General features: G+C 36.6%; 1 protein-coding gene across 5 annotated transcripts in view; it reads left to right on the forward strand.

Moving 5' to 3' along the window:
- Window positions 1-15382, forward strand: part of LOC145662490 (putative pyruvate dehydrogenase E1 component subunit alpha, mitochondrial) — a 138653-nt gene that overhangs the window by 93174 nt on the left and 30097 nt on the right. For all 5 annotated transcript variants that reach the window (XM_081728131.1, XM_081728111.1, XM_081728140.1 and 2 more), the window contains one exon: window positions 9406-9651. In XM_081728131.1, coding sequence (XP_081584257.1) covers window positions 9406-9651 — 246 coding nt within the window. The remainder of the gene's footprint in view (window positions 1-9405; window positions 9652-15382) is intronic.

The raw sequence follows: 15382 nt of genomic DNA on the forward strand, positions 1-15382 counted from the left end.
CTACATCAGCAGAAGTCACTGGTGCTTGTGAAAAACACCAAGTGTCTTTCTGTGTTAGGTACTCTTTCAATTCCACGTTTTCACCATTAAGTACTAGGGATGCGCACGAGACAAGATTTGAAACTGTCTCGTCTCAAAAATGCACTGTAAAAGTGATGTCTCGACTCGAAAAATATATATTTTTCTATTAGAAGAGCTGTATCTCGACTCGAATTTTGTCAGGAAAATTCTGTCTCGACTCGTCTCGTGCGCATCCCTATTAAGTACATTTGCAATGTCACGAATTGTTTTGTACCCGAGATTTTTGCCTAATACTTGGCAAAGTTTTCTGATGCTATTTTCGCAAGACCATGACTTTCACTGGACAAACTCTGCGATAATTCGCCCAAATAAGGAAAGTGAATGATGCAAAGCATTCTTACGGGATTCTAACTGTCTGATAATTTCAATTATTCTCGAGAAGTGGTTGTGTAGGTACTTAATTTTGTTTGCAATGCCACTTGTACAGAAACATTTTTATGACACATAAATAGTGGCTGCATCATCGGGATTTAGTGAGTCTACAACTTCCTATACTTGATTTAAGTTATCTGCATAATACGACACAGGTTCTAGCCACGAGTCCCACTGGTTTCAAAGATACCGGAACAGTGTTCCTTTCAGAAAAAAAATATTCCGGGGGCACATTTAGTATTCCGGGGCGCACTGCTGATACTATTCTATTTGTTATTATATTATTAACGTATTATTTTGGTCTGCTCCGGGGGGCACTCTGAAAGCTCCGGGGGGCAACACCACCCCCAAAAAATAGGTCTGGAAGAAACACTGAACCGGAACATTTTTCGCAACTTCGCGAAAAATACGTACACGCGATGGAGCTTTCAAAAAGTACTTTCTTCACGTTTGATATAAGTGCATCTACTGCTGCATATTGACATCTAATTGTTTCTGCTACGCGATGAAGACCGTGTACATGCAAGACAAGTAGGGTGGACTAATTTAGGATACAATACTTTATCCTATTATTCTATACAACATTTTATTCCACATTTGTGTTTACAAAGTGATTCAGTTCACTTTAAATATAACCTACTTTCTTGTGATATACTCTTAAATATGCAGCAGCATATTCCGGGGCGCACTGCATGCAGCAACAAAATTCGGAAATACGTATTATTTTGCGAAGTTTACGAAACATGTACACACATCGAAATTCACTCCAAATATGCAGTTCTATGCGGTACCATATGCGTCTCAAACGAATCCTTACAAGTTCGTCGGAAAGAAAAAAATATTTTCCATACGGTTTTGCATGTTACTATAAACATGCATTTTGCATATAAATCTGGTCTGTAATCATTAGAAAACAATGTATGGCAAACAAACATGTTGTCATTCAATTGGCAGAAAATTGGATCTATACGGCGGGGCAACGCATAAACCAAGACTTTCGGTCCGCTCTAACCAAGCAGAACAAAACTCAGGTCCTTTCTCTGAAACCTTGTTTCCATCATCAGCTTTTCTTACAAGTTTGTCTCATATTATTAAGTAGTTTTTCAATGATTAATGAATTGAAAAAAAGTTTCCATAGAACTAATAGAAAATAAAGTATCAAATGTTGAACCAAAATTATGGCACTGTAGTATCAAATTATAAGAAAGTGACGTTTATATCATATGTAAAAGTAATTGACGGATGAACCTTTAGAGTTGTCTTATGTGCTTATAATGAATCTTGCAACTAATACACGATCTTCAAGAATGAGTCACTGTCGCTCAGTACTAGAGCGTTCACCTTTTGTGCGGTTGGGTCCCTGGTTCGCTTCCAGTTCGTGCCAAATGGGTTTTTGTCTTGGACAAACGCCGTGTGTGGGTATTTTTTCGGGGTCTTCTCGTTTCGTTCGGTGTTCCACTTTCTTCATTCCACCATTTAGTTCTCTATCATCATCACCATCTCGCTTACCCTCGGAGCATAGTCATGGGACGTTAATCTAAAAATGAGCAAACAATCTTGATGGAAAAGTGTGGGTGAAGCTTAGAACTTAGTGAGGTAACAGTTGAACAGGTTTCATTGTGCACTTATTGCGCTGCTTGTAGTAATGGCATTTAAAAGTGTTATTTATGCATGGTTTAATTTTTGTTCTTTAGTTCAAAGTATAGTTTAGAAACAGCATATAGCAATTATTATTATTATTATTATTATTATTATTATTATTATTATTATTATTATTATTATTATTATTATTATTATTATTATTATTACATTGCTCTACGTGCAGTACACTGCATGAAAACGACATGTGATATCCAAGTAGCTATCGGTAAATTCTTAATCTCATTAAATACCATGAATTACTACATAAAATACCCAGTTAATTATATTCCGTAAGGTTGCTGAAATCTCTTAAATGAAATTGATGTTGGGAAAGTAGACATCAATGACAAATAGCTGCGACTTGATTATGAATGAATTAAACTAAGAAGAAGAAAAGAATCTAAGAAAATCAATGAAGGATATTAAAAATATTTACAAGATTATCCCAAGCTGAGAAATTTCATATTTAAGTTTTTATTTTGCCTCCTTGTGCAATAAGATAGTTATAAAGGAATAGATTTAGTATTAACATAGGCTCGAAACTACGACCGGACCTTCGATCCGGTAAAGTTGATAGGTGTATTTCGCACTATCATGCAAGGATGAACTCTCACAGCACAGGTCATTCCATGCCTCACCCCACATGGTCTTACCTCCAACAGAGCTGAGAACCACGCTATGGACTCTGTTACATTCAATACTGTCTCATACACTCGTCAATAGTTCCAATTTTAAGGATTTAAGTGATGACTCAGTAAATTATATATTGCGATGCAAATTTGTATTATAGATTGTTATTATTATTTATTACACAAGTGAACGAGTCAAGTAATACTTTCGACTAAGTAGATACTTTCAAATATCTAGGGTCAATATTAACAGACCAAACTGATATTCACGAAAAACTTTAATGCCGACTGAAAGCAGGGAATTTGTTATTATTCAGTTCAAAATCTTTTGCCGTCGCGAATTTTGTAGAAGAACTTGAAGCTTCAAATAGCCTATATAAAACAATAATCGTGCCTGTTGTTCTGTATGGTTGTGAAACATGGTCGCTTACTCTGAGGGAAGAACGATGGCTGAAAATATTTGAGAATAAAATCCTGAGACGAATATTCGGATCCAAGAGAAACGAGAATGGGAATGGCGGAAACTTCATAACGAGGAACTACATAGTTTACACGGTTTATGAAACATTGTTAGTGTCATCAAGTCTAGAAGGTTCAGGTGGGCAGGTCATGTAGCCAGAATGGAAGCAGGAACGCTTTCAAAGTCTTGACTGGAAGACCAATCGGAAAACGTCCATTAGGAAGACCTAGCCGCAGATTGGGGGACAATATTAAGATGGATGTCGCAGAAATAGGAATACAAAGTAGAAACTGGATCCAGTTGGCTAAGGATAGAAGTCAATGGAGAGCTTTTGTGAATGCGGCATTGAACCTCCAGGTTCCATAGGCCATAGAGTTAATTACTGTAGTTAGTTATTGAACAAGTTCTCATTGATCGTTTATTTATTTATTAACAACTTACACGGCTGGACGTGAGCCTAGTTGAAGGATGTAAAGTAGGAAGAATTCTATGTTTATAACTAGAACCTATTAATCCTGATGGTCGATAACAGCTTCAACTGTGTCCCTATGTTTTCTAATAGGTGTCTACATAAATATGAATATCCAATTTTCTTTTTAAAAAACTACCTACGGGACAAGAGTTCCTGTCTCGTCTGGGGAAGATGTGAAAGTGATGTTTCGTCTCACAAAATGTATCTGTATTATAAGAGCTCTGTCTCGTCTTGTATCTTGTAGCAAAAATCGAGGCACAGTACCTATCAGAATTCTCAATGCTGTAGTTCTAAACTTTTCAGAGGGTATACGCTGTTTATGATCATCTATGATTGTCATAAAAGACATGGAAAGCATTTTTAATGAACAATGTAAAACGCATGTAATGTATTAATTCATTTAATTAAAATGTAAAGGATACTTTACCGTTTTATAGCCTGAAAGCATTTCATCAGTTTTTTCTTCATGACATTCCTTACTTAAATCACACTATTAATAGATGGGTGTAGGTATGGAGAAGGAATCAATTCACTCCAAGAAGGAACAGAAAAAATCTCGCTTGGTGTGCCAAAAGAAAAAAAATGTGCCCAAATTTAACTCTAAATCATGAAGACATTTTTTTCTCAATTAATAGGTTCTGCATTTCACAAAGTTACGTATCAACATTGGCGTGATATTGAAAATACTCACACCTTAGTTTAAAAATATTGCACAAGTTTGGTTCTCTTCAGCAAAGAACAAGGTTTCAACCAATTGAACTATCACAGCCATCGATCTTCAAGACGCTTGGATATCCTCTCAGAACAAAAATGCGCTATTTTGCTTCGATCTATCCCTTCATCCTAAAACTAACAATTTTGTGTTTTGGTTCCTTCCTGTATAATAACATCCTAATAAAGGTAACTAGTACCAACAGTGGCAATGAAAACTTTCGATAAAATATAAGATATGGCATTAACCTTGATAAAGTCTTCTCCGGAAGCTACTTGCGTCCGTTTGCTCAATAAATCTTTTAATTATCTTCACACTTTTTACTAGAACACTTTTTAAATACTTTAAATATCACTAATAACAACACGAAACAGAAAATTTGAACAAAATAGTTTGAACACCAATCACTAACTTTCTCTGGAATAATAAATTCCTCCTCTGGAGCTATTCATATCTATTAACTCGAATCTACTCCATAATTATCACATGAAAACTCTTAATAATTCGAACACTGGTAAAAGGTTTTTAAAAGCTTAAAGATTTTATTATTTATTTTACCTTACGTTACCTTTAAAATTTTATTTACATTCAACAGTTTTTTCTAGAGTTATTTCAACTAGTTTACTTAAAAACACTCGAAAGCGTGTCTTTTAATTCTTCGGAACAATTGACACTAGTGCGTTTTTGCACAAACTCTTCATTTACTGTCATTTACACCACGGGGATTCGAGGCCACGTGTTCAAGGTTTTATACGCTTTGAAGCAGAAGGTACAATCTAATGAGGTACATTCCATGTAAAAGCAACCAATGAAATGACAAAATCTGACCTGACGATCTTAGATTTTTGTAAAAATTGGTGCAGAGCTTTATTACTGTGGGAGATGAAAAAATTCCAAATATTACCTCTCTCTTCCTGAAAGTGTCCCCATACAAGATGTCCAAAATTTCAAAAAAGGGCATTTTTTCAGTTCTAGTGATTATTAAAAATTGTCATAAAATGGTTAATGTGTGCACTAGAGACATGGAACAAACACCACTGGAAAGCTCAAAGATTGCTCTATAAGTTGTACTATATTGAAAAATCTGTACAATAAAAAATAACACTTCAAAAATCAAAATTAAAATTTGAATTTTCGATTTCGCACAGAAATGTCTCTGTGAATTTGTTCAAAATTGCCCAGATTGTAGTCTCATATGTGTACTGAAACACCACAAAGTTGCATTTTGGGCACTTGATAGGATCCGATTCAAAATTCAACATAAACCAAACATTGCAAGGTATTGACCATGTGAATATCTGGGTTCAGATCGATAACCATTTGCCTGTAGCTATTTACCTACAGCATCAAAGGAATTTATATTCAACTTCACATGTTTCTTGATGTATTCATTTGAATGTACACAATTATCTACCTTTCCAGTTATTTAGAGAGGTATTACGTTTCCGAACAATACTCAATACAGGTAATTATTCTTGTTAGTCAGTATGAACGTTTTTAAATTTATATTGGCTGTATTGATACAAGTTATTTTCATTCCTTTGTTTCAGGATTGCTGTTACAGAACTTATTATGAAAGGGAGGGATATATTTCCTTCTCTTACACAATATTTGTATCAAATATGTTATGAAGCACAGTGACACTGTTCATAGTCACTTCACACACTTTCAGCACAAATAATTTGTCAATAAATTATTTTTCCTATTTCAATTATGCACCTCCACATATCTGTAATGGCAACCCTGAAATAAAGAAATGAAAATAACTTGTATCTATGTAGCCAATATAAATTTAGAAACGTTCATACTGACTAACAAAAATAATTACCTGTATTGAGTATTGTTCGGAAACCTAATACCTCTCTAAATAACTGGAAAGGTAGATAATTGTGTAAATGCATATGAATACATCAAGAAACAAATGAAGTTGAATATAAATTCCTTTGATGCTGTAGGTAAATAGCTACAGGCAAATGGTTATCGATCTGAACCCAGATATTTACATCGTCAGTACCTTGCAATGTTTGGTTTATGTTTAATTTTAAATCGGATCCCATCGAGTGCTCAAAATGCCACTCTGTGGTGTTTAATACACATATGAGACTACAATCTGGACAATTCTGAACAAATTCGAAGGGACATCTCTATGCGAAATTCAAAATTCAAATTTTAATTTTAATTTTTGAAGTTTTATTTTTTATTGTACAGATTTTTCAATATAGTACAACTTGTAGAGCAATCTTTAAGCTTTCCAATAGTGTTTGTTTCATGTCTCTAGTGCACACATTAACCATTTTATGGCAATTTTTAATAATCACTGTAACTGAAAAAACAACCTTTTTTTGAAATTTTTGAACACCCTGTATGGGGACACTTTTAGGAGGAGAGAAATAATAATTGGATTTTTTTCATCTCCCACAGTAATAAAGCTGCGCATCATTTTTTAACAAAAATGAGAGATGGTACAATCCGCGGCAAAAAACCTGCAACATGAGCATATAAGTTTATTGTGAAATGACGAAGTCCTTTGCCCCAAAATAAGTGTGCACGGGAGGAGGCCGAGGTTTATCCTGGCGGGATTCGTTCCACTTAGACATTATGTTCATTCCCTGTGTTGTTAGGCGTAGTTTCACAATAAACTTACATCCTCATGTTGCAGGTTTTTTGCCGCGGATTGTAAGTCTGATGACTTGTTGATTTGACATGGAATGTCCCATAAGCAGAGGGTACACGACTTGTACAATCCGCGGCAAAAAACCTGCAACATGAGAATGTAAGTTTATTGTGATACTACGCCTAACAGCACAGGGAATCAACATAACGTCTAAGTGGCACGAATCACGCCAGGATAAACCTCGACATCCTCCCGTGAACACTTATTTTGGAGCAAAAGACTTCGTCATTTCACAATAAACTTACATCATTATGTTGCAGGTTTTTTGCCGCTGATTGTACCACAGTGTATCCTCGACTACAGCTTTGAGAATTCTAAGCAAGCCAATCCAATTGCCGGGCTTTTTGATTAGTAGCCTTTGCAATATGATACTTAATATAATTGTCTTGGAAGTAATTCTGATCAGCCGCGCACTCAGAATTTTTTATTGGGAGTGATACAATACTACAAGCAAGGATGTTATAAATAGAGGATCTGCCCATATGCATCTTCATCCAATTAAATCGGTGAAGCCAAAAAGCAACCGAGCATCGGCACGTCTGATTGGCTACTCTCGTTTCTACCATCGTCTGATTGGCTACTTTCGTTTCCGCCATGATTGTTGGCTCAAAACATTGCGATCCTATTGGGCGGAGTGGGCAGAGTAGGGGTGGCGAAACTGTGACGTATGGCTTCAGGATTTTGTTGTAAGGGTAGATCCTCTATTTTATAAGATCCTTGACTACAAGCCACTACGTCACTGAACGGGTATTATTCTGTAAAATACTTTCAGCTATATTTTCAGAAAAAAAAATATAGAACTAAATTGCTTTTATAAGAGAAATAGTGCAAATGAAGTGTAAGATCAAATGTTCATGCTACATCAATCATTTCCCTGTTAAACAAGATAGTTTTATTGAGAAAGTGTACAAATGCATGTTGAGTTTGGAAGTTTTGCGGCATCCAGATCCGGTGGATCTCCCTTGATTCTGATCATATGATGGTACATTCGCAGCATACCACACAGGTAACCTGGTAAAATAGAAACATAATCTTCTTTATATGGGTTGCCTTCTATTCCTGAACTGCCAATGATATTGTCATATTCTTCCGTTTGTTGCTTCATAAGTTTCCGTTAATCTAACAACTCTAGAATTTAGTTTGCAAAGCAATCAAGATATTCCAGAAGAATTTTAAACGAGATATTTACTGTAAGCAATCTGAAAGTTTCATTTTAAAATATTTAGTTTTTCCACAATCCCATTTAGTAGTATCGAAATAACTTTTTTATACAGAGGGATGATTAATTCGTGTGTCAATTTCATTTGTTCACTGTGCAAAAGTGGTATGAGGTAAAGCCCTGCAATTTGGTGTAACTTTGGACGAAGGACATAAGTTTTGTTTCGCCATAGAAGCATGTAACTTGTACTAAAGATTGAAGAGATATAGGGTCAAAGGTCAAATTTCGATTTTTTTCCTTATGGGATTGCAATGGTAAATTCTGGAAGAGCCTGAAAAAACGTAAATCGAAGTGATAACAAAGAAAAAGCTGTATCGTATGATTCTATGTCGCAAGCCGGCTAAATATGCGTCAATCAAGTGTTAAGGTCAGAGGGCACGGTCAGATCAAGGTCACAGGTCATCTTGTGAACCTATTTGAATACAATGAAAACAACGCAATGTCCGTACCTCATCATGTCAAATGGGTTCTGAAGATGACCTGTGACCTTGATCTGACCGTGATCTCAGGACCATGACACTTGATTGACGCATATTTGGTCGGCTTGCGACATAAAATCATATCATACAGCGTTTTCTTTGATATCACTTCGATTTACGTTTTTTCAGGCTCTTCCAGAATTTACCATTGCAATCCCATAAGGAAAAAATCGAAATTTGACCTTTGACCCTATATCTCTTCATTCTTTAGCCCAAGTGACATGTTTCTATGGCGAAACAAAACTTATGTCCTTCGTCTAAAGTTACACCAAATATCACGGTTTTACCTCATATCACTTTTGCAGAGTGAACAAATGAAATTGACACACGAATTAATCAACCCTCTGTATATATAATTAGGTGCTAATGTAACCATTGACAAACGACAGACAGGATTCAATTTTTCGTCAGTTGAACGATAAGAATTTTGCTTCTCATATTTCTCATACCATCTGCTCAATTCTTCGCTCGTGTTAAGCAATTAAGAGTATAAGTGTTTCAGTAATAGTAAAAACCAACGTGGAAATATTTTTTTCTGTCATTGTTAAGTATTTTGTTTGGAGATAATCCGGGCACTTAACGAATGCACTACGTATATTAATAATAACAACTTAAAAGAAAAAATACAGCTACTCCAATAGTAATATAAATCTATGCTTCTTATAGGTAGACGGCATGGATGTTTTATCCGTCCTAGCAGCAGGAAGATATGCAATTGAACATGCGTTAGCACAAGGACCTATCATCATCGAAGCAGATACTTACCGCTATTTTGGTCATTCAATGTCTGATCCAGGGACTTCTTATCGCACTCGAGATGAAATCAAAAGCGTCAGAGAAGCTAAGGATCCTCTCAACGGATTTGAGGCCCTTTTGAAAAACAATGGGATTCTTACAGACGAAGAAATTAAGGTGAGTTAACCCTACAATGCATAGTGGGATAGATATGGCTCATAGTGGTAACTGTCCATACCTACATAAGAGTATGTAGTTGCTAATGCATGTTGAACTAGATTGGGAACGTTCGAAGCTAGTTGTAATTCCACAGTTTCCACATAGATGGCACTATTAAGCACACCTATACTTCCGTTACTAATTTTTGTTTTCTCTTGCAAAAATACTTTTTCACAGAAAATAAAAAATCATGCATTCTAGGGTTATTTAGACATTTATTTGAATATTGTGAAGTAAATGAGTAGTACAATGTTTTCTCTTTATTTATCTAAAGTTTTTTGTGCCAAAGAACTCCTTCATTGAAAGTCCAGTACAGTCATAGATAAACCATTCTACATTTACTAAGATCTTGTGGCAACTTGAGAATAATGAAATTCTTTTTGTGTAAATACTGCTATCTATTTTGTTTCTCTCCTTAAAATATAGGTACCTACTATGCTAGATTCTCTTTCCATTCCTTACGAAATTCTTCTTTCTGCCGTATTAAGCAGATTAGTCTGTATGCCTATTTGATTAGGAGGTTCCTCCTACTTAAAGTACTTTGGCTGGAACGAAATCGACTTCAGATGATTTGTTATCCTTTCACAGTTAATTTCCATCTCTAAAACGAAAGATAATGCCGTTGGAGCTCCATTGTCTATTTTGTCGCCTTCCCCGTGTATATTTAAGAATCTATGGGCCTTATGCACGTCGTTTTAGTGTTGTATTAAGAGCTTGCCAAAGGCGTGATACTAGAACTTCTGTATTTAGTAATCCGTAAGTGAAGTTAGCAACGATTTGTATCGAAAAAAGCCAATCTCGACTTTTTCGCAGGTTGCCTAAACACCTTAAAGCTTATCCAAACTTAAGAGTGGACTGTTGGTCTTATGGGAACAGCGATACCAAGTTGAGCATTAAAACCAAATGCAGAACGGATCGTGCTTCTATATATCGTGACTGATGTTGCCAACTCACGCAGTAAAGAAAGAAATCCACACCACAACGATTAATAAATAAATAAATAAATAATAATAATAAACAACTTACTACATTGAATCAATCACACTCCAAAGAATCAATTCCTTCCATATCATCATCATCATCCCCAGGCCCGTGCTGGGTCACTAACGAGGGCGGTGGACAAGTCTATCAAAAGGGCGCCCATACAAACGTGAATATATATATATATATATATATATATATATATATATATATATATATATATATATATATATATATATATATATATATTGTGTAACTTAATTAATATACTGAACGTCGGGAGGTGATTCCTGTCACCGGAGATAAAACGAAAAGTATAGACCAACCTGGGTGTAGAAATGTCTCTGAGCTATGATCACCCGAAAATTTTCGAGAAAATGCAACATCAGCCATACTTGAGAACAAAATGTCGGATCGAAATCGTGCAAAAGGGAATGTCCATTATTTTTAGTCGCAGATTCCATTAGTGTACAATCGGATGTAGTGCAGTGGCGGTGCAAGGGCGACTCCCAAAAAAACTGGAGTATTCCTTGGAGTATTTTATCAAACGTATGTGTACACGAAACAGCTGTGAAGAATAACAAGAATAATAGCAACCGTTGACCGCATTGCAAATATGACATTGCCGAAGCAAATTTTTACGTGTGCGGTCAAAAACACCTGAAATTTCGGAGGTGAATGTCGCAGCTATGTTAAGTGGAGCAACAAGTTCTTCGGCTGTCGTGGCTAGTGTTGTATACAAAAGGCGTTTCATAACGCCCCAAATAACAGATCAAGGGGCGTGAGGTAGGGTGAAAGAGGTTGTCATAACACAGGTCAATCTCTCCCAATCCAACTATCTGGGAATGTTTCATTTAAATAGGTCTGCATATACATGTCAAAATGTGCAGGTGCACTGTCATGCTGGAATCACATCTAGTGTCTTATGTTCAAGTACACATGATCTAACAATTTTGGGAGAACATTACATAAAAATAAATTATATATACTCCCACACAGGCAGGCGGTAATAAATAAGATCCTACCACAAAATTATTCACCATACTGCCCCGCGCGCTCACTCTAAATCTCTGTGCTGATCGTTCACTAGAGTTGCATGTGGATTTTTACGCCCTACACATGGCTACTGCTAGTTTCAGGACGATCTTTGATAATTCCCAGTACGCTGTGTTCAAATTCAACTGTCCACATGGTGCAATTTCCTCCGATTTCATGTAGGGGAAATTGAAGAGACTCTATATCCCGAAGGCGAATATGGAGGCGTGGAAAAAATACAGGGAAAGTTACTCTCCTATGCGGGCGACGGTTGCGATATAAACGCCTTGCCTCTGGGATATTTCCCCTTATCTTTCCATAAATGAGGTGCATATATCTGCCAGCTCTGAACAGGGTAATCTGCCATTGCGCAGGCACATTACTTAAACACCAACGTCTACAGTTTTATACGACGTGAATACCTGGACACTACACTCTACCGTCGTACGCAACACTCCCTATCCTGTTATACAGCAATTCTACACGTTACATCAGAGCATCGGACACTCTATATTACTCAGAAGTTGCGCCAGATGCCTACTATAACACAGCCACGCTAATTTATGCCAGCCACATCAAAACTGCAATACAGCCTTCCGCGAGCCACTTGCAAGTGGCATACAAGGGACGATAATTCTGTAAGTGCTGCTACGTCTAAGCAAAAGTGCCACATTCTCCTTCCTCCGTGTTGGTATTTCATCCACCTCCAAAGTACATAGAGAACGTCGAAAGAATATTTTCCACCATTTATTGCATGTGTTTTCTTCTAGAAACAATTTTCTTCTAAAAAATTGCTACACCAGTGACAAAATCAAAATGTAAGTGGGCTACACTACGACACTATTTTGGTATATCTACAACAGGAATGCAACTTAGTTTTTCGTAGGTCAGGATTAAAGGGCATTTTTCCAACTCCAAGAGAGGGGAAAAGCCCCTCGAAAGTATCCCTGGAAGAAAGTTTACCTAACGGATAAATTAAGTATACTGTTCCAGCGCATTTCTTAGTATCATTATGCAACGTGTACAACATCTCGTGTTTCATCAATTTTTGTTGCTTCTGTGCACAGAAGTATCATATTCCACGGAATTACATATTACGAAGAGGCAATCCTTTAATGCAGCTTACTTTCGCCCAATATGTATCTGGAAAATTCCTTGTACACTCGTTGACCACATGTGATCTTTGCATTTTTGAATAGCCTACATGTTGTGTTTCTTTACATACCGCTTGACTGTCCTATCCACGATCTTTTTAAACCGAATCTGGATCAAAGTTCTTTTTTCCATTTTCACACACTTGTAACTTGGACAGAAAGCCGTTCATTTATCATCACCTTATCAATAGCCTAGAAGATATAACTATGATACGTTAAATAATTCTTTTCGTTTATATTATTGTCCCGAGAGTTTATTTTGTGCTGAGACGAAATAGATCAATCACACATCTGTATATCTCTATCTTTCGAATTCTAAGTGTCCTAATTTGAACGATGAACTATTAGATCTACTTTTGATTGTTGAAATCTTGTACTTGATTGTTGTTCATTGCCCTCATTCAACGTTTGATAAAATAGTCGACGGAATAATCCAGTTTCTTTGGAAGACACCCTTGCGTCGCCACTGTACACTAATGGGATCTACGACTAAAAATAATGGACATTCTCTTTTACCCGACTTCGATCCTATGTTTTATTCCTGAGTTATGGCTGTTCTTACATTTTTCCGACAAATTTTCGTGTGATCAAGGCGCCAAAAGGAGGAATTTTTACACCCAGGTTGGTGCATACTTTTCGTTTTATATCCGTGTCAGGAGTCACCTCCTGAAGTTTATGTTAATTAAGTTACATCCTGTATATATATGGGCGCCATTTTATGTATTAAGACCCAAAGTATGTTTAATAACGTAAATAGCTAAACTGTAAAACCTTTTTACTAGAGACAAACACCGTGCTTGTGGGTATTCTCGGGTTTATCCTGTTTCCTCCCACTTTCTTCATTCCACCATTTCACTCATATCTCATCATCACCGTCTCCTTTAGCCTAACTGGCATAACCGTGGGACGTAAAACTTAAAGATTTCATTTCATTTCTTTACTAGAGAAACATTATGGCATAAGCTGATGTAAATTTAATAGGGGATGATAGGAGAACAATAGAAAGAAATGCAGAGATCTTATTAAACGCTTGCAGGGACATGGGTTTAGAAGTAAATGCAGAGAAAACTAAATACATGGAAGTGCGTCGGGACCGGAATACAGCAAATTATGGATGCGTTAAAATATTAAATAATACTTTTGATAAAGTGGATAGTTTCAAATATCTAGGATCAATATTAACAGAGGAAAATCATATTCACGAAGAAATTAAATGTCGACTAAAAGCAGGGAATTCGTGTTACTATTCGGTTCAAAATCTCTTGTCGTCGCGAATTCTGTCGAGGAATTTGAAGCTTAAAATATACAAAACGGTAATCATGCCTGTTGTTTTGTATGGCTGCGAAACATGGTCACTTACTCTGAGGGAAGAACATAGACTGAAAGTATTTGAGAACTGAGGCGAATATTCGGACCCAAGAGGAACGGGAATGGGGAATGGCGGAAACTTCATAACGAGGAACTACATAATTTATATGGTTTACCCAACATTGTTAGGGTCGTGAAGTCTAGGAGGCTTAGGTGGGCAGGTCATGTAGTTAGAATGGAAGAAAGTAGAAACGCTTTCAAAGTCTTGACTGGAAGACCAATCGGAAAACGACCATTAGGAAGACCTAGGCGCAGATGGGAGAACAATATTAAAATGGATCTCGCAGAGATTGGAATACAAATTAGAAACTGGATGCAGTTAGCTAAGGATAGAAGTCAGTGGAGAGCTTTTGTGAACGCGGCATTGAACCTCCGGGTTCCATAGACCATAGAGTTAGTTAGTTTAGTTTTTACTAGAGAAACATTTTCTTGTTCCTGTAAGATTTTTTTTTGTCAAACAAAATGAAGCTAAATATATACTAATAAATCAAATACAATAGGCACTGGTTATTCCAATACTGCTCTAAAACACACAGGAATAATCACATGACAAGGGCGCCTCACGTAAAGGGCGCACTGTACCCTTCACGGGTTCTTCACCAACAGTATGTATTCATTGTACAGAACTGTGCCATACAGAAAAATAAAACCTTTTATCTTTGATGTGGTTTCGCTAGGGCGCCTTTACAAAGGGCGCACTGTATCCTTCATGAGTTCTTTACCAACAGTATGTGTTCATGGTACAGAACTGTACCATACAGAAGAATAAATGAAACCGTTTATCTTTGATGTGTTTTCGCAAGGGCGTCTTATGTAAAGACCGCACTGTACTTATCATGGGATCTTTACCAATAATAACCGTAAGAATTTATTATTAAAAAATGTAGCTTTATATATAATGTGATGTTTCGGAGGGCGCACCGGGACATGTCCCGGTGTCCCGGTGGGCCAGCACGGGCCTGATCATCCCAACCCAACCCAACTTATACTTTTACCCGGGTTTTTCTGCTTTAAATAATTAAACACGTTCATAACAATAACCCTTTCTTTGCTCTTCAACACTTGACCACTCTTACGCTTAAAAAAGGTGCTGGCTGTAATTTCTTCCATTTTGATATATTACACACTCACGCACCTATGCACACACAGAC

The sequence above is a fragment of the Thermobia domestica genome, chromosome 1 (assembly GCF_964235325.1).
Source record: "Thermobia domestica chromosome 1, izTheDome1.hap1.1, whole genome shotgun sequence".
Taxonomy (NCBI): domain Eukaryota; kingdom Metazoa; phylum Arthropoda; class Insecta; order Zygentoma; family Lepismatidae; genus Thermobia; species Thermobia domestica.